General features: G+C 32.6%; 3 protein-coding genes across 3 annotated transcripts; 2 read left to right on the top strand and 1 right to left on the bottom strand.

The window, feature by feature from the left end:
• Positions 1 to 331: 331 nt before the first annotated feature.
• Positions 332 to 6,223, top strand: LOC146528920 (cytochrome P450 4c3-like). Its single transcript, XM_085203862.1, has 9 exons — positions 332 to 747; positions 1,680 to 1,789; positions 2,208 to 2,298; positions 2,754 to 2,939; positions 3,420 to 3,802; positions 4,331 to 4,399; positions 4,909 to 5,077; positions 5,498 to 5,677; positions 5,873 to 6,223. Exons 1-9 carry the CDS (start codon positions 591 to 593, stop codon positions 6,037 to 6,039), a joined length of 1,512 nt encoding a protein of 503 aa, XP_085059988.1. The 5' UTR covers positions 332 to 590; the 3' UTR covers positions 6,040 to 6,223.
• A 290-nt stretch (positions 6,224 to 6,513) lies between these two features.
• On the bottom strand, positions 6,514 to 11,104 carry LOC146528921 (VWFA and cache domain-containing protein CG16868). Its single transcript, XM_085203141.1, has one exon. The coding sequence runs from the start codon at positions 10,876 to 10,878 to the stop codon at positions 7,309 to 7,311; it is 3,570 nt and encodes a 1,189-aa protein (XP_085059267.1). The 5' UTR covers positions 10,879 to 11,104; the 3' UTR covers positions 6,514 to 7,308.
• Positions 11,105 to 12,727: 1,623 nt separating this feature from the next.
• On the top strand, positions 12,728 to 17,608 carry LOC146528922 (organic cation transporter protein-like). Its single transcript, XM_085203785.1, has 7 exons — positions 12,728 to 13,010; positions 13,381 to 13,579; positions 14,275 to 14,375; positions 14,979 to 15,130; positions 15,889 to 16,515; positions 16,800 to 16,981; positions 17,206 to 17,608. Exons 1-7 carry the CDS (start codon positions 12,850 to 12,852, stop codon positions 17,419 to 17,421), a joined length of 1,638 nt encoding a protein of 545 aa, XP_085059911.1. The 5' UTR covers positions 12,728 to 12,849; the 3' UTR covers positions 17,422 to 17,608.
• Positions 17,609 to 17,641: the final 33 nt, after the last annotated feature.

A 17,641-nucleotide genomic window follows, 5' to 3' on the forward strand; every position in this document is an offset into this window, starting at 1 on the left:
GCGATTTCAGTGAGGTTTGTATTGTTTGAGTTTGTATTTTAAAAGAACAAATAATACTCAAATTATTGTGTTTATTAAGTGTTTCAAACAATTTAGTTGACCTACAATTATGGAATTTGGTAGGTATAGGTTACACCTATACAGTATACAGTATGTATAGGTACATACATAGGTATAGGTTCATCTATAGGTTTTACTATTTATGGAAATAATCTGAAAACTAACCTGTTGTGGTTAAATTCTAAACAATAATAACCTTAAAAGAAGTGAGGCAATGTTTCCAATTTTTGTACAGAACCTTTGGTGGGCGAGCCCAAACAGCGCTTGTCCGATTTTTTATTTGCAATTAATGCAATAATAAGATTCTTTCATGTTATACTCGTCTTCTACCTTGCAATTAACTCTTAACAAGTGATTATTTTTTATTACCTACAGTTTAAACGTTACGAATTAAATTGTTAATACTTGCATATTTTTCACTCAAGAACAGAGATTATATCCGGCTTAATTATAAAATGGTCGAAGCACTATCTTATACACTCCAGTAGTGTAAAGATCACGACCAATAGCGGTTGTGTGATAATAGCATCATGGCCTTTATAGTGTTATCAATTATAAGTTCATTTTTAGTTATAGTTTATGCAATGTACTGTAGGTACAGTAGAAGGGGAAGGCTGTTCGCCAAATTACCAGGACCGACAAGGTGGCCCCTTGTTGGGAACATGAGATATTTTAATCTGTCTCAAGGTATGTATCTCTTCTCAATGTAATTAAAGGATTTTGGAAATATTTATTGTTTATTTAGGGTTCTGTAACTCAAAAGGGAAAAACGGAACTCTTATAGGATCACTTTAATTTCCTTTTGTACCAATCTGAAATTAAAATCAAATATTCCGGTCTACGGTCCCTATAAGCACAGAAAAAAAATCTAGCTTCTCTATCAACGCAATCATAAGATACGAGCATTTATGTATCGTTATTGATACATTTTGTATGCATTTCGTCGCGTAAACAAAATCTATAGAGTACCTCCTACTACGCGTTTATTTTTTCTGTGTTGCAAACTGCAAGGGACCATAAACCTGAATATTTAATATTATTTACAGCTTCAAAACTACGCGATCTCTAGATAAACGATCTTACGACTGACAACAATGTGATCCTACGAGATTTCCGTTTTTACGTTTTGAGGTACAGAATCGTAAAAAAGATCCATGAGCCATCATACACAGACTATATACCTACTTATCTACTTAATAAAAAAATGTTCAAGATCTAGTAAAATTAAATATACTATCAGTAGATAGTATTTTCGCAAATAAGCTAATCATATCGAAAATAAAGTGTATCAAAATTTCGATGATAACGTATTGCTTAATGGGCCAAGGTCTCCACGGATGCGAGTCGAACTCGTTAAACATTTTATGGGTCGACGGTTGCTAGGTAAAGTAACGAAAGTAAATTATTGGAAATGTTGCTGTTTTGAATTACAAACAAGATTTTGGATTAAAAAAAGCATTAATTACTATTTATTTAAAAAAATCATTAAAAAATACTATATTATTCTAGTAGTTCAAAAGAGCTTTAGTAACATACGATATTTTTCACTTCGGACACTGTCTTAGGACTTTCCTAGGGATCATCGCGGTTAATAAATATTTTACTTGATATTTTAACAGAAAAATTATTTAACTACTTGCGAACTATACCGTCAGCCTATGGTGATATTATTGGCGTTGGAGCCTTGGACGTGACAACCATACATATATATCATCCTGATGACATAGAGGTACCTATCAAATGCGATATTTTAAATATATTTAACCAAATAATCATTTTTATATGTCGTCGTGGCGCAGGGGCAGAGCGTGCAATTATAAACTTGACGGTTGCGGGTTCGATTGCTACTCGAGAATATTAAATATTTATTTAAATTTACTTTTTCATTTCTTCGCTCTGGTGTCTGCCTCGACATCAGCACCAGCCACGCGCGGTGTTGGTATATAGGTGAGTACAATAGGGGCCAGTTCAACGATGATCGCATTATACCCAGGCAAGTTATCTCTTGTATATTTTTTTTATTTTTTTTAACTTTCAAATAAATAAAAGCTTTTAAAATTGCATTGTTTTTGTTTAATTCAAATTCATTTATATTTTCCCTGACTGCATGATATACGTATATAATTTTAACGAACATATAATTACAGATTATTCTGTCTTCGCCCAAATTTAACAGCAAAAACAAGCCATATGTTTTTTTAAACAGGTGGCTTGGCGAAGGCTTGCTTTTGAGCAATGGTAAGTTTCTTTTTGAAGTTCAGAAAAGAAATACAGGGGCACAATTATGCACGCATAAACGCAACGAGTGTGGGTTCGATTCCTGTTCGGGGAGTTAAATATTCTTATTTCCTAATTATGGTAAAAAGGTGCGACGTTAAGTTCTGTCACTCACGCAATGTCTCAAGAATTCGGAGGAAAGTGGGGACGGAAGTATCTTACTAGGTTCCCTGATTTCCTCTCCCGCACAAAGCATTGTGCGGGATGCAGCATTAAGTTATAAAATAGAAAAGAAATATATTTATTTTCAATTCAACTATATGTAGATACTCTTACAATCGAATACTCATTAAACATTGATTGAGAACATATCGACAAATAAGCATAGGCTATAAGTATAGTTTTTACTTGTAGTTACTTGGTTTCCTGTCTTGTTTATATTTTTTATTATGTTACTTTTATTATATTCTTTCCAGGTAATAAATGGCAATCAAGGAGGAAATTACTTACACAAGCTTTTCATTTTAATATATTAAAGAAATACTCAAAAACATTTACTGAAGATGCGGAGGAATTGCTTAAAGTTGTTGATGAACAATTTAAAAATAAACAAACAAATGTCGTGGAGCTTATAACAAAGAGTACACTTAAAACTATATGTAGTAAGTATTCGTATTTTTAAGAGAAGACGAGCTGAGTACAAATCTGATAATCTAACTCACCAGAATAACCCTTCCGTCATTGGGTATGTGTCACCAGAAACTACCAATGCCCGACATTTTTTAAAAATTAAATCAGCTTCATGCTATACCCCGCATACAACAGCGTAGGCAAGGGGAACCTAGTGTTAAGCCACTCCGTTCCCGACTTTCCACCGAATTCTGGAGGCATTGCGTATTGAGTGGCGTAGCTCAACGCCGCGCTTTGCCTCACCACCGGAACGAAGAAATGAAAATATAAATTTAAATAAATATTTCATGCTTTTGTTCTAAAATTTGGGGATAATATTCGACTCGCCTGGTGCTTCGCTTGCACTTAATTGGTTAAAGTTGGAATAGATATTTTGCTCTGGGATCCTCTCTAGGGCATGTAATTCCATATAAAATATGTGGGCATACTTAAAATCAAACGGTTAATTACAGAAACAGCCATGGGGACTTCAATGAACGAGGACATTGTTTCTGTAACAGAAAAATATTTCAGAGCAATTAAAAAAATTGCTTCAGCTATAGTGCCGCGGCTTTGTGGAATATTACTATTTTTGGACACCTCATACAGACTGTCTAAAAACTACCAAATAGAAAAGGACGCTCTGAAAGATCTACACGCATTTACAGATAGTATTATTAAGGAGAGGAAGTTGTTTTTAAAGAAGAACCCAGAAATATTGAATGTTGATAGCGAAGAGCATGAAACAAGTAAGAAGGGTCGTCTTGCAATGTTAGACTTGCTCATCCGAAATCAAGATGAAGGATTCATAGACGATAACGGCATAAGAGAGGAAGTGGATACGTTTATGTTCAGGGTGACTAGTAAAACTTGTTATTTAAACTTTGGTCTTTACTGTTATCTTATTATGTACCTATTTAGGTACATATTCTTCGTTAGTTATGTTTATTTTTCATTAGAACCTCGTGTTGCAGCTTAAAAACAATAAGTATTTTTATACGTAGAAAACTCGGGAGGACTAAGAATGCACAAAGCATGACTGTAAAATCGGCTGTTGTGGGTTCGATCCCCACTTGAGATGAAATATTTATTTAAATTTATATTTCCCTTTCTTCGCTCTAGTGTCAAGACAAATCGCGGCGTTGAGCTCCGCCATTTAACACGCAATGCCTCCAAAATTCGACGGAAAGTGGGGAACGGAGTGTCTTAACACTATGTTCCCTCTGCCTACCCTACTGATTGTGGGTGAAGCTGATTTTTTTTAAACTAACAATTAGTTGTTTTTAAAATGTGTTCTCATCAATAATAGAAAATCATAATTTATATAATTTTCTATGTATTTTTTTTATTTTATTTATTTCATTTGTATTTTTTTTCGTTATAGGGTTTTGATACGACTTCGGTGGCTTTAATACACCTAATTATGTTGCTAGCTAATGAAACTAAAGCACAGGTAAGTTTAATAGTAAGAAATACCGATACGTTTTTGAAGAAAATATAAGACGGATGGATACCGTCGTGGCGCAGGAAGACAAACGTGTGACTAACGCGACAGTTGTGGGTTCGATTTCTATTCGGAGGAATGAATTACTATTTATTAATATTTTCATGTTCTTCGTCCTGATATATAAGCGCGACATTGAGTTTCGCCACCCTGCACGCAATGACTTTAAAATTAGGCGGAACGTTGGGAACGGAGTATCTTAACACTAGGTTTTCTCTGTCTATTCTGCTATATATGGGATTCAGCGTGAAGCTAAAAAAACATTCTAAAATTAAATCTGCTCAGCCATCTACAATAACTTCAGGGCGGCCACGACTCGTTGAAAGTAAAGTCTTGGCAGAACAGGAAAATGTGAACTACTCATTCCCCTGAAGAGGAATGGAACTTAGGATTAGGACCAACTCAATTAGACGCTGGCCACAATGACTTCAATACAATTGTTTGTTGAAATGTTTCAGAATAAAGTATATAAAGAAATGGTAAGCATTTTTGGTACATCAGATAGAAATGCAACAATAGAAGACTTGAAGGACATGAAATATTTAGAATGCTGCATCAAGGAGACACTGCGCTTGTACCCTAGCGTGCATTACATAGCAAGGGAAATTTCTGAGGAAATCGTTTTAGGTAATGGTAATATTAAATTCATGTTATAGGTACATATACATTCGTAAAAATATCTATACGTTGTTAATAAGTAAGATAGTATCTAGTGTATCTTTTTACACCTAATGTAGCTATATGAAACATATCATTAGTTATCTTTATATAAAATTTAATCCAGTATTTCTTTACTTTATAATATTTTTAGTGATAATCTTGTTTTAAGAGTTTATATTACTTAAAGACTCAAATGGGCTCATAGAAACGTTGTCATTTTGAAAGACTAGGTTGTGTGTTCCTAGTCTTTAGTGATATCAAAAATAAAAGAAATACGATTACATGTAGGTTTTCTATTATGTATTTAGTTATTTACTCAATATTAATAGCAGCTTCATTGTATATAGTTATAAAACAGCTACAATTCTTATATTGTGTAATTTACAGGAGGTTACACAATACCAAAGGATACAATATGCCAAATAGATATATATGATGTCCATCGTCGTCCCGATTTTTTCCCCGATCCCGACAAGTTTATCCCTGAGAGGTTTCTGCCAGAAAACAGTGTGGATCGTCACCCTTTCGCGTTTATACCCTTTAGTGCAGGGCCTAGAAATTGCATAGGTAAATTTGTAGCTAATTCTTTGTTATTTTGTCATATGTAAATGCAAGTTACATATATTTTTTTAGTAGGCGTTTTTTTTATTGGCGGAGCTCAACCCCGCACTTTCATTTATCAGAGTGAAGAAATGAAAATATATAATTCATTCTGCTGAGTGTCTTATGACATTTTTACAATAACAATAATTTAATTTGCAGGTCAAAAGTTTGCGATGCTGGAGATTAAAACCTTGATATCTCGGTTAATAAGAAAATATCGGTTTGAACCTGTTACTAGAGTTTCAGATCTCAAATTTTACGTCGACTTCGTTCTCAAAACTAGTCATCCTATATATGTCCGTTTTAGATCTAGAATGGACCAATAAGGTAGCAAAGTTTCTTCAAAATCAAAATTAGTAAATAAAATGGGAAAACATAAATTTAGGTATATCTAGGAGAATATGGCTGTATAGTGTATATAAAATATTAATGTTTGGAATGTAGGTATATCCGTAGCCTTTAATGTGTAAAAATATTTTTTATTAAAATACATATTTATCAGAAGTTAAACTGTTGTTTGAATTAATAACATTAGAATTTACCTATATACACAAAAATAGCATCACCTTGTATCCCGCATATAGCAGGGTACCTAGTATTACTACTGGGAATCGAACCCACTATCGTTGTGTTTTAGTCACACTGTCACCCTGTGCTACGACGGCCACTTTGTTTATTGATTTATTTCATACAGTCTATAAATGGAACATTCAAAAAGTAGTTCAATTAAATATAACTTCAAAGAAGTACTTAATGCACAAAGCAATAAAAGACATTTTATTTAATACAAAAATGTATTATAATTTTTAATGCACATAAAGTAAATGTAACATCAAAGTCAGTCTTAATTATAACTAAATTAGCTTACAAATACGTAGGCACTGGCACATTTTATCAAAATACAAAAATATTATAAGTAAATGGTTTAAGAACATATAGCAGCCATGTATATGTTCTTAATGTAAGCTATATTATATGGAACAACCAGATTTTAGTAACTTTAAATTATTAAATTTAATTAGGATTTATATAATATACATATATTTTAAGTACAATAAGTATAAGTTTTATACAATTACAATATTTTATTAATGTTTACGAATGCACATTAGTAACTCATCAGATTTAAAGCTACCTGTGTGTCCTTACTCACTGCATTGTTACAATTATGCAGTTTCATACACATCTTTTTTTATATCTTTTCTCATGATAACTTCAAATGTTTATTATTTTAGCACAAGTATAATGATTATTATAATATGAGTATACATTGGCAGTGTTTTTCTTCCCACAGGAAATTAAAAAATACACATTTACTTGTAATACATTAACTTTAGTAAACTAGATGATTTACAGTAATAAGTCATATAAAAATATACAAATAACTGTTAAATACAGTACTACAGTAAGCATCCACTGATAGGTAGGCATGTATTTTTAATACATAAAATTAATAAGTTTTTCAAACATTGAAAACCACAACACTATATAATAGCAATTAATACTAATTAAAAACAATAAAAGCAAATTATATCACAATAATACACATTAAATATTTAACTATTGCATATATACAAAAGAGGTAGATGAATGTATTAGGATGCTTCCATATGCCTATGAACAGTGACAGGAGCTATCACACTGTTTTTACCACACGGAAGGACAGTCATAGTTAACTCGGCAGTTTTTATTCTAGGCTTTTTACTAGGGGCGGGAAAACTTGCGTCGGATTTAGTGTCGTCTGATAAAATTGTTGGATCATTTACAGAGAAGCCAGTAGCTTCTGAATCTTCGTGTGGCGTCATGGTAGAATAACCATGGTCCGATCCATTAGTGGCGTGGGAACGTCTATACCCCGTTACCACTCGATAAGGTGAAATAGGAGCTTCAATCTCCATAGCTGGTAACAGTTTGTCTTGCCCCGACATGTCGGGCAGGTCATCTGATGGCATGTGACTCATTTGCACGTCGGCGTCATGCCAAGTCTCTGCTGGACCGTCCACGTACAAATTGTGACAGCTATCGGATGAGGTGTTTTGCCTGTAGCAATATATCGCTACAGCTATTATTAAACTTATTGTGACTATACATCCAGATATTGGTCCAATGGCTGAATAACTTGCAAAAGCATCTCTATTCACGTGACCAAAGGTACCTTCACCGTATGGAGTGACGGCGCCGAGGACCCCGTTAAAGCAAGTCGATTGAGAAGTGCAAAAAGGCGCAGACAGAGGCGTTCGACCGTCAGCATCTACTTGACACCACTCGCAACCCAAAACTCCTAAACATGTTGAATGCGAGACATACGTTTCACATTGAAAATCGAAACAGGACTTAAGGTTTTCGGCAAAATTATGGAAATAATGCGACTTATGATTATTGCTCTCGGGAGTCATACCACATATAGGAATATTTTGGGTCAATTTAGAACTATTTAATGCGGGACATTCGTATAGTTCTGAACTACATTCACATGGACATTCACATTCGTTTTGCTCCATACGATTGCAGTTTAAGCAAAGTCGGTCGACCATGCTACAGGGACAGAACGCCCCCACCCTACACGAAGCATTTACAAGACCCACAAAAGCATTTGTACCAGGGATTGTTGCGATATAATAATGAACGCAATGATCGCCTGACACAACGTTGGTAAGGACATTTGGCAAAGACATATTGAATTCATAAAATCTTTGAATAGTTTTATCATAAAAATTGCTGCATAATGTTTTTACAACAAATCCTTTATGATTTAGCATATCGATCGCAATCATGGATTCTTTATGTGTAATATGCTGTTGTTCAATTGGACCGGAGCTATTAGGATCCATTAAGCCAGGATGCGATACAAGGTAACCGCGGTTATTCATAATATAGCATTTAACATAAGGAATGGCACAAAGCGGTAAGCTGTCCATAATGAGTTTATATAGAAAGCCCATTGTAACATCCATAGCAACAACCATTGAGGGATAAATAGGACTTTGAACAGCATATGATATAGTAACTACATATCCTGCTCCCCCCACATCTAAGTTTGGCGGTGTCAGTATTATTTTGCCAGGATTTTCTACAGCATTAGTGTACCAAGGCCTTCGTACTGGCTCATAATCATACTCCAAAACAGTACCTGGAAACATGACTAACACACCATTTTCAGTTACAGCATATCTTCTAACTATGTATTTAGAAAATGGACCATGTAAGTGTTGCCGTTTGTAAAATGACAAAATAGAATTAAGAAAACCCACATCCTGTTGTATCTCATTTTTTAAGCCAGGATTAGAAAGTAAGCCATGTGCAACACTTTTTAAGTAAGCTAAGTAGTTTTGCATATATGAAACTGCCTCCTGTCCATCGCCCATATCATATAAATAAGTAAAAGGCGACTGAAAGCTCGATGGACTTAAGTACACAGTACCTTGATCAATGGTAGCGATTTGTTTAAAATGACGACAAATCTTCCCACCTTTAGGAGGAAATAAATCTAATCTATGAAAAAGTAGTTCTTTGCCATTTCTTGAGAAGAACACATTAGTTTTGTTTAACACACTGCTATTTACAACTTCAGACACAATACAAACAATATATATTTTTTGAACCCACTGCCAAGAATAAATTACTGATTTAGATGAATTTTGATCTCTTAATGTAAAATTGCCTGAAGATATTGTCAAAAGTTTTTGTTTCAGTACATCAGTATTATTAATATTTTCAACATTTTCTAAAATAGTAAATTTTATTTTATCAGATGCTGATTCAGGTCTAGGAAAATATGTATGCATAAGAATCTTACCAGAAAAATCCATTACAAAGGCTCTCTTCTTGTGATTACCACCTTTAAAGTATATTATGTCTTCCGCTAAGTCTGACCAATAAAGATCTAAACCAATAATACCACTTTCTGTAGGATATACCAAAGATACCATAAAATCTCTTTCGGTAGCCTCCCATATTGGCCCTTCGGCAGATAATCTATTGTCATATTTACTTGGTAATAATGAAATAAAAGCAGATGCTATTTGGCCAAACACTCCATTGTTGTTTAGATGTACTTTTATCACAGAATGGTGATTTGATTTATTTTGTAATTTAACATGTAAAACTTCTATTGACCAATTTCTTATATTTTCATTTTCAACTATGCAACCAACAGTTAACGTTATTGTATTATCATTTTTTGTAAGAGGTAACATTTTAAGCCAAATATTATCATTTAAAAATTTGATATCAGTCATAAATATTAATAATTTATTCATTGGGAATGTCTTTTCATCCAATAGATTTTTAATTTCTGTACTTATTGTGTCAGGTGTTAAACTGTCGGAAGCTACTTCAATGGAACTTAAATATTCCCTAAATAGTAGTTTATTGTTATCAGTGGCATTACCCGTATTTGAAACACCATCCCTGCTGCATGTGTCTTCAAATTTCATAAAATTACTCATGTTGGTAATCTTCAAAGCAAACATATCTGTACTTTGTAAAGCATATGCAATCTCCTTAGCAATATTCACAGCATGTTCCAAAGCTTCTATCTTCATAGTGTTATCAATAATAAATATGATTAATTTGGGATCAGGATGCACTACCTTGTGATATAAATATCTTGAGTTTGAATGTGGCAAAGAGGCACAGTTTTTATCAGTAGCATAATCTAAATGTGATAAGAAATATGATCTCTTCACTTTTAAATCTTTAAAGCGTCCCAACATATTAGGTTTTAGGTCAATAGAGGAAATATCATCAAAGATATTAGAACTTTTTATAAATACAGATTTACCAATAGAATTAAATGGACAAGGACGAGTAAAGGACGGAGAATCAGTGAAGTTCATTGTATTTTTCATATCCAAAATAATATTTACTGCTGATGATATTTTATAATTCAATTTATCAACTATAGTAGACAAGGAATTACCATCGGTCGTATGGTACCGACTAACTTTATAAGCAGTTCTCACTTCAAGATGTGATGTATATTCACTACCAAGTTCTTTAACTACTATTTCACTAAATTTACTCGCCAAAGATTCAGACAATTTTCGCACATTAAGCTTGTAGTCACATCGACTACTGTTGATTTTATTACACTCATCATTTTGGGCAAATATTGGGTAATAGATGCCTGCAGTAATAATAAACACAATTAATATCAGCTTCATCTTATCGACACCACTTTTCGCGTCACATTTGATAACTGGATTTACTGATGCAGTTCCATATATAGTTTTGGCGTCTGTTCATCTTTTAACATCTTTGTAGTTTCATTGAACATTAAAAAGTTATTCAACAAAACAAGTTATTTTGTACTAGACGACTGTATATTATCAAAATTTATAAACACTAGGCAACTAGCAAACTGACAACTACAAGAGTTTACACTTACAGTTCTTCGAGATGCAGATAATAGAAAAATATTTCGTACGTATGTTTAATATCGGGTAATCGAATAATTGATTATTTTTATTCGGTTTCGGAGAATCGATTCGTGTAAAAAAGTTAAAGGCTACTTCTCATTTCCTTTTACATGATTTTCTTGCATATACTCGCTAAGCAAAACAGAGAATGAACATTGCATTATAAAATCGTTATTCGTAATCGTAAGGTTATCGGCTACACAAAAAAAAATAAGATACGGTAACGTAAATATAACACACATATGTTTCAGACATATTTAGAAACACTTATACTCGTAGTTAAAGGCTGTTACGTAAAAGAAAATCGTTATGCTAAATTATACGCTCACCCAAATAAAAAAAATATGACAAATTTTGCAAAAATTATTGCTTGAAATATTTATAAACTATTTTATTAATAAAATCTCATAAAAATATTTTCAAAACAATATTCCAAGCGACCTTTAACTATCTGCAAAATATATAAGTTGCTAAGGCAATGTTAGAGGATAGATTAGACAAATTGTTTACTAAGTAATGATGATATGAGATATTATATGTACTTTTAAAACATAAATTAATTCTATTCTGTTACGTAAATTACATATATTTATATAGATAAATATAACATTTTTTGTGAAGAAATGCTTACTAATGGAATCTTTTGTACATTCAACATTCTTATGTCTAAAAATCTTAAATAACAGCTACCTATTTCGCTTTTAGATCGAAATACCAAAATTTAACTTTAAATAAAAGAAAATTATGATTATATGTTTGTCAATTGTTGGAAAGCCATAATAACCAAAGAACTAATTTGAAATATGGGTTAAAATCAGTCGAGTCGATCTATTAATTTAAGGTAAAAGATGATCTAGATCATCTAGATCCTATAAAAAACCAATTTCAAGTCCTAATGAAGTTTTTTGTTTCTCTTTAAAAAGTAATAAAATGTCTAGACATCTAGAGCCAAGCAAATTCTAAGGTTCCTTACTGCGATATTTTTATTTATATAATTAAGTTTTATGTGACCGACCGTTGAACAGTCGTAACAGTCTTTAAGCATAATTCCCTGTGTACAAGTCAAGAGTCAAATTGGTCTAGGTATAAAACTTAGAAGGTTCTGTTTATCGTGGTATGGTAACCTATATTATATTGTATATAAATTGTAATTAGGAATTTTAATACGTTTTATTTTTATACAATTTCGCTTTGAAATAATGGCCGGAGCGCACGTTTAAGATACACCCTAATAATATTTAATATTCGCCTTAAGTCTGATATTTGACTGTTTAATGATGCCTTATTCTGAATCAGACCTGGTGTGATTTTATTCTAAGATAAGAGTTGACAAGTTTGCCAAAAAGATAGCACGATATGTAGTTACGTGAACACTTTATATAAGCCTATATATAATAAATTGCGTAAAGTAATTAGACGCTAGTATCGTTATATACACCATTGTGATATTATCTTGAAGTCACGGAAACTTTTCGAAATTTAAAAATATAGTATAAAATATTATATAAAAAAATTGTAAAAATATTTTTCATGGTGTTTTTAAATAATATTCCGTTACCTTTCAAGAAAAGTTTACGGAATTCCCCGTTGATTTTTTTTAAAAGTGGTGTTCGAAGTTTTATGATTTTGTGGTTTTCGTGTTTTTTAATCAAATAATTATTATTACAATATTAATATAATAACTTTATAATAAAATTATTTAAATTAATATTTAAAATGGGAAAATCAAAAACTAATACCGAAGTTAGTGCAGGAGATATTTTAGAGAATTTTGGAAAATATCAAATAGTACAATATTTTTACCTGTGCTTACCGCCGATATTTGTATCAATGATTAATGTCAATTACATTTTTATAGCGGGCGAAGTTAATTATAGGTGAGTATTTATTGTAGATTCAATCTTTGCTTTCTAACAGAAAATAAAAAAAAACATAATAAGAGATCTTATATACTTTGATTTTCATATATCATAGTAGTTCCTTTTATTTTTATTACGGATTTATAATATTTATCCAATTATGTAGAAAATTAGTTCATACTTCATGCTGTATCCCGCACGCTGCAGGGTAGGCAAAGGAACCTAGTGTTAAAACACTCCGTTTCCCACTCGTCACACCCTTGTGCCGCTGCGCCACGACGGTCTCTTCAAAGTACACATAATTCTAATTGAAATTTGAACGAAATTACGTCTGATCAGTTATAATATAGAAATTCAATATGAGATCTCTATAATTATAATATTTTAGATGTCGCATACCGGAATGTGAAACTACTGGTGAATATGAAGCACCATGGTGGCCGTCTACCCACACGGACCAGTGTACCAGACCAGTACTAAATTACACATATTTAAAAGACAATGTGTGCACAAATAACAGCTTTACCAATGCGTATACAGAATGCACTGAATGGATTTATGAAAATAATAATACAATCGTATCTGAGGTTTGTAAATTAATTATTATCTATTTAATTAATTGTTATATCCTATACTGTGTATACTTGTGTCGTCGTCGTCGTTGGGGCCGTCGTAGTGCAGGGCGTGAGCGTGTCACTGTAACACGGCAGTTGTGCGTTCGATTCCCACTTGGCGGTATAAATTATTGTCTATTAATATTTTAATTTCTTCGCTCTGGTATTAATGCAAAAAGCGTGGCGTTGACTCCCGCCACTTAACAGTCAATACGCAATGCCTAGAATTCAGCGGAAAGTGGGTAACGAAGTGTCTTAACTCTAGGTTCTCTCTGGCCGTCCTACTAGATAGTACCTAGTACCTAGTAAATTATGTACCTACCTAATAATCGACGTACAGTAGAGCTAAAGAAGGAAAAATAATATCGTATACATTTTCTTGTAGTTATGTGCAAAAATAAAATTCATACAAAACTGCACCACTATCACACTCCAGTAACTCCAAAATTACTTATAAATTTACAAGTAGTTAATTTGTTCATTCAAAATACATACTTTATTTAGCTTATACTATTGAAATTTTTATTTTATTTTAAAAAAAATCACAAATGTTTTTATTACCCCTTTAACTACTTAGAACTCGTAGTATTCCGAGCTACTATCCTTATTAGGTAGTAGTTAAACAGCAATAAAAGGAATTTACAATTTTTTACTTATCTTCCCTACAGCTTAATTTGGCATGTCAACCGTGGCAAAGGAGCTTCGTGGGTGTAATACATAGCTTAGGCGTGGCTGTGGCGATGACAGTTGCTGGATGGCTAGCAGACACGTAAGTGCACACCAGCGTTGCCATATATCTCGATTTTGGCAAGGAGCCCCGATTTTTAGCCCAAAATTTAAGTGCCCCGAGCCGGGATGATATGGTAGCGCTTTTCCTAAATTATTCCACGCACTTTGAGATTTTTTTTAATTAATAAATTACATAATAAATGTAAAGATTAAAGTCTCGCTTTCCCCAAGACAAACTGGCAACCCTGGTGCAGCCTCTTGTTTTTATTTGACTGTAGATTAGAAAAGTTTACGTTAATGTTAATGTTAATACTGTATCTAGTTATACTATCTGCTATTAAGTTTATTCTATTTTACGACGTAAATAAATAGTAATAAATTTACTTATTTGATAATATAAGTATTAAGATATTAGGTTTATTTATATTTTGTAGCGACACTACATGGTTTCAAAGTAATAATTATATGTTTTAATCATTAGTTTACATGAAAGTAAACTTCAACCTATCATGCCAGTCGTAATTTTTTAGTATTTTTATAATACGATTTAATTTTTCATTTCATATAATTTTAAACTAATAAATAGGAGTTAAGTGTTTAACATTCGCATCATACGAAAATAAAAAAAATATTTTGTCCCCAGAATCGGACGCAAGCCAACGTTTATAATTTGTGCTGTGGGATGCATCGTAGGGACCTTGAAGAGTTTCGCTACCTCTTATTATGTTTACATTGTCTTAGAGTTTCTCGACGCGGCTATATCTGGTGGCGCTTCTGCAACCTCAAGTATACTAAGTAAGTAAGCTTTATAAAGCAGCATAGACAGAAAGAACATAGTGTCAAGCCACTCTGTCCACTATTTTGCGTCTAAATTTGAAAAATCTTGAGTTAATTATCCAAAGTTATACCGCATTTTGATTTGCCAGAAGCAGTAATGAATAATAAATTAGGTTCGTCCCACCGCGCTAGGGTGGCCTAAATAAATAAATAAATAAATTATAAATATGATATAAATTAATTATACATATAATTAATTTAATCATAGAAATTAGTTACAATTGAACATTTTTACAATGTATGAATAAATAATTTATTGTTATAAAAAAGAGAGCATGTGTCTGTAGTGCACAAATAGGGTAAGAAAAAAATTAACTTGTAGAATGTCAAACCTTTTCGGGTTAAAACCCTCACAGCAGGTGATCGCTCTCAGGTGCTTATATCTAAGGGAAATAATTACATAAATATTTAAAAATATATATTAGACTTGTACGAGTATAAACGTTAAATATTAGACGCTTAATAACGCCAGTCGTGGCATAAGTTGTGGGTTCGATTCCCACCCGGGGGAATGAAACGTTTAATATTCTTATTTCTTCGCTCTGGTGTCGAGGCAAAGCGCGGTTGAATTCCGCCACTCAACACACAGTGCTTCCAGAATCCGGAGGAAAATGGGGAGCTCAGTGACGCAGAAAACATAAAATAAACGTTGAAATTTTGCATAGAACTACTAAAAAAAAGAAATTTAATTCAACCTTTCCTTTTATTGATTACAGTGATTGAAATTGGGAATACAGAGAATCGAGTGCTATCAGGAGTATTGTTTGCGTACGCAATTTACATGGGAGAAGCAATCTTTGCAATAATAGCCATGCTAGTGCCATATTGGAAATCTTTAATTTATATTATATATACACCGCCTTTATTATTTTTAGTATACATACTAATTCTTCACGAAAGCCCGCGGTGGCTCATCTTGAACGGCAAAGTATATGAAGCCAAAAATATATTGAAGAAAATGATTGAACAGAATAAAATAAATACAAAAATTGAAGATTTAGAAAAGTTAAATAAGGATACTTTAAAACAGGCGTATAATATTAAAGTTGATGGAAAAAAAGAGGGTTATATCGATCTATTTAGTTGCGCCGAAACCCTGAAAAGGCTTATTGTGGCATTTGTGACACGTTTCGCCATTTCTTATATTTATTATGGACTCGTTGCTAATTCTGTATGGTTGCCAGGAAATAAGTATTTGTTCTTCCTGTTGGGCGCGATTATGTCTTTCCCGGGAGAGTTGATATCTATGTATATGATGAATAAGTATGGAAGGAAGTTGCCATTGATTTTAGGATACTCTTTATGTGGACTAATGTGTATATTGTATGGATTTGCACCTGAATGTGAGTATAAAGAATATTTTCATACATTTTCCTCGCGTTGGAATTGAACCTACAACCTGTAGCGTTAACAGTCACAAGCTTGTGTCACGGTGCCATGACTGGTTTCAAAATAAATGTTATATACATACATGCATGCGATTTTTTTAAAGTTTTCAAATGAAAATATGTATAGGTACGTGATATGTTAAAAATTACGAATTACATGTACTTAAGTAGAACATTAATATACCTAACTATATAATTTTGTACAAATTGATATTATCTAATCGAATATGTGTTTACAGCTGTTTCTTGGGTGAAAGTGGGATTCTTCTTAGGGGGTAAGCTCCTGGCGTCCGCTTGTTTTACGGGCATAGTGACGTTTACTATGGAGCTCTTCCCCACGAGTGTCCGGGGCTCAGTGCTCGGATTATGCACACTCGCGTACAGTGGCGGTATCATGCTCGGATTGCTTACACCTATGATGGTATGTTTAACTATAGATATATTTTTTCTTTTCCACTAACGAAATACATAAAATATACTTAAATTAGTAAAAATATGATTACGTAAACAAAAATAAAGTGAATAACAAACCAAAACAAAATTAAACATAACTTTTTACAGTTTTCTTTTAAATAATTATATCTTTAAATTAGAATTAAATCACCTTCTGAAATAAAAATAAAATAATAATAATTTAACTTTTAGGCATCAGTATCGCCTCTACTCGCTCCAATAACGTTCGGCTTCGCCGGGGCAGTGTCCAGTGCACTTATATTTCTAACACCAGAAACAAGACATTTACCACTGTTTGATACAATAGAGCAAGTCGCAAGAAGTGTCGCCATCGCTAAAAATGAGAAGCAAATGAAACAAATGAAAGAACAGGATAATAAAGGATTCAGTAATGATGAACATATTTAAAAATTAGGGTAAATTCTTTAATCGAACTTAATAATTAAATTAATTAAATTAACATTCGATTGTGGTGTACAGTTTTATACCTCTGCAAATGACATTTGACAATAAAAGTATGTCTCTTTAGTTAATAATATTTGTAAGTAATGTAAGTAAAAGTCCACTTTTAAGTTTATGATAATAAATAAGTTATTAATTATGCTATTATTTCATTTAATATCCGACT

This window comes from Heliconius melpomene, chromosome 19, assembly GCF_056956725.1.
Source record: "Heliconius melpomene rosina isolate 202511_hmr_F chromosome 19, ASM5695672v1, whole genome shotgun sequence".
In the NCBI taxonomy this organism is placed as follows: domain Eukaryota; kingdom Metazoa; phylum Arthropoda; class Insecta; order Lepidoptera; family Nymphalidae; genus Heliconius; species Heliconius melpomene.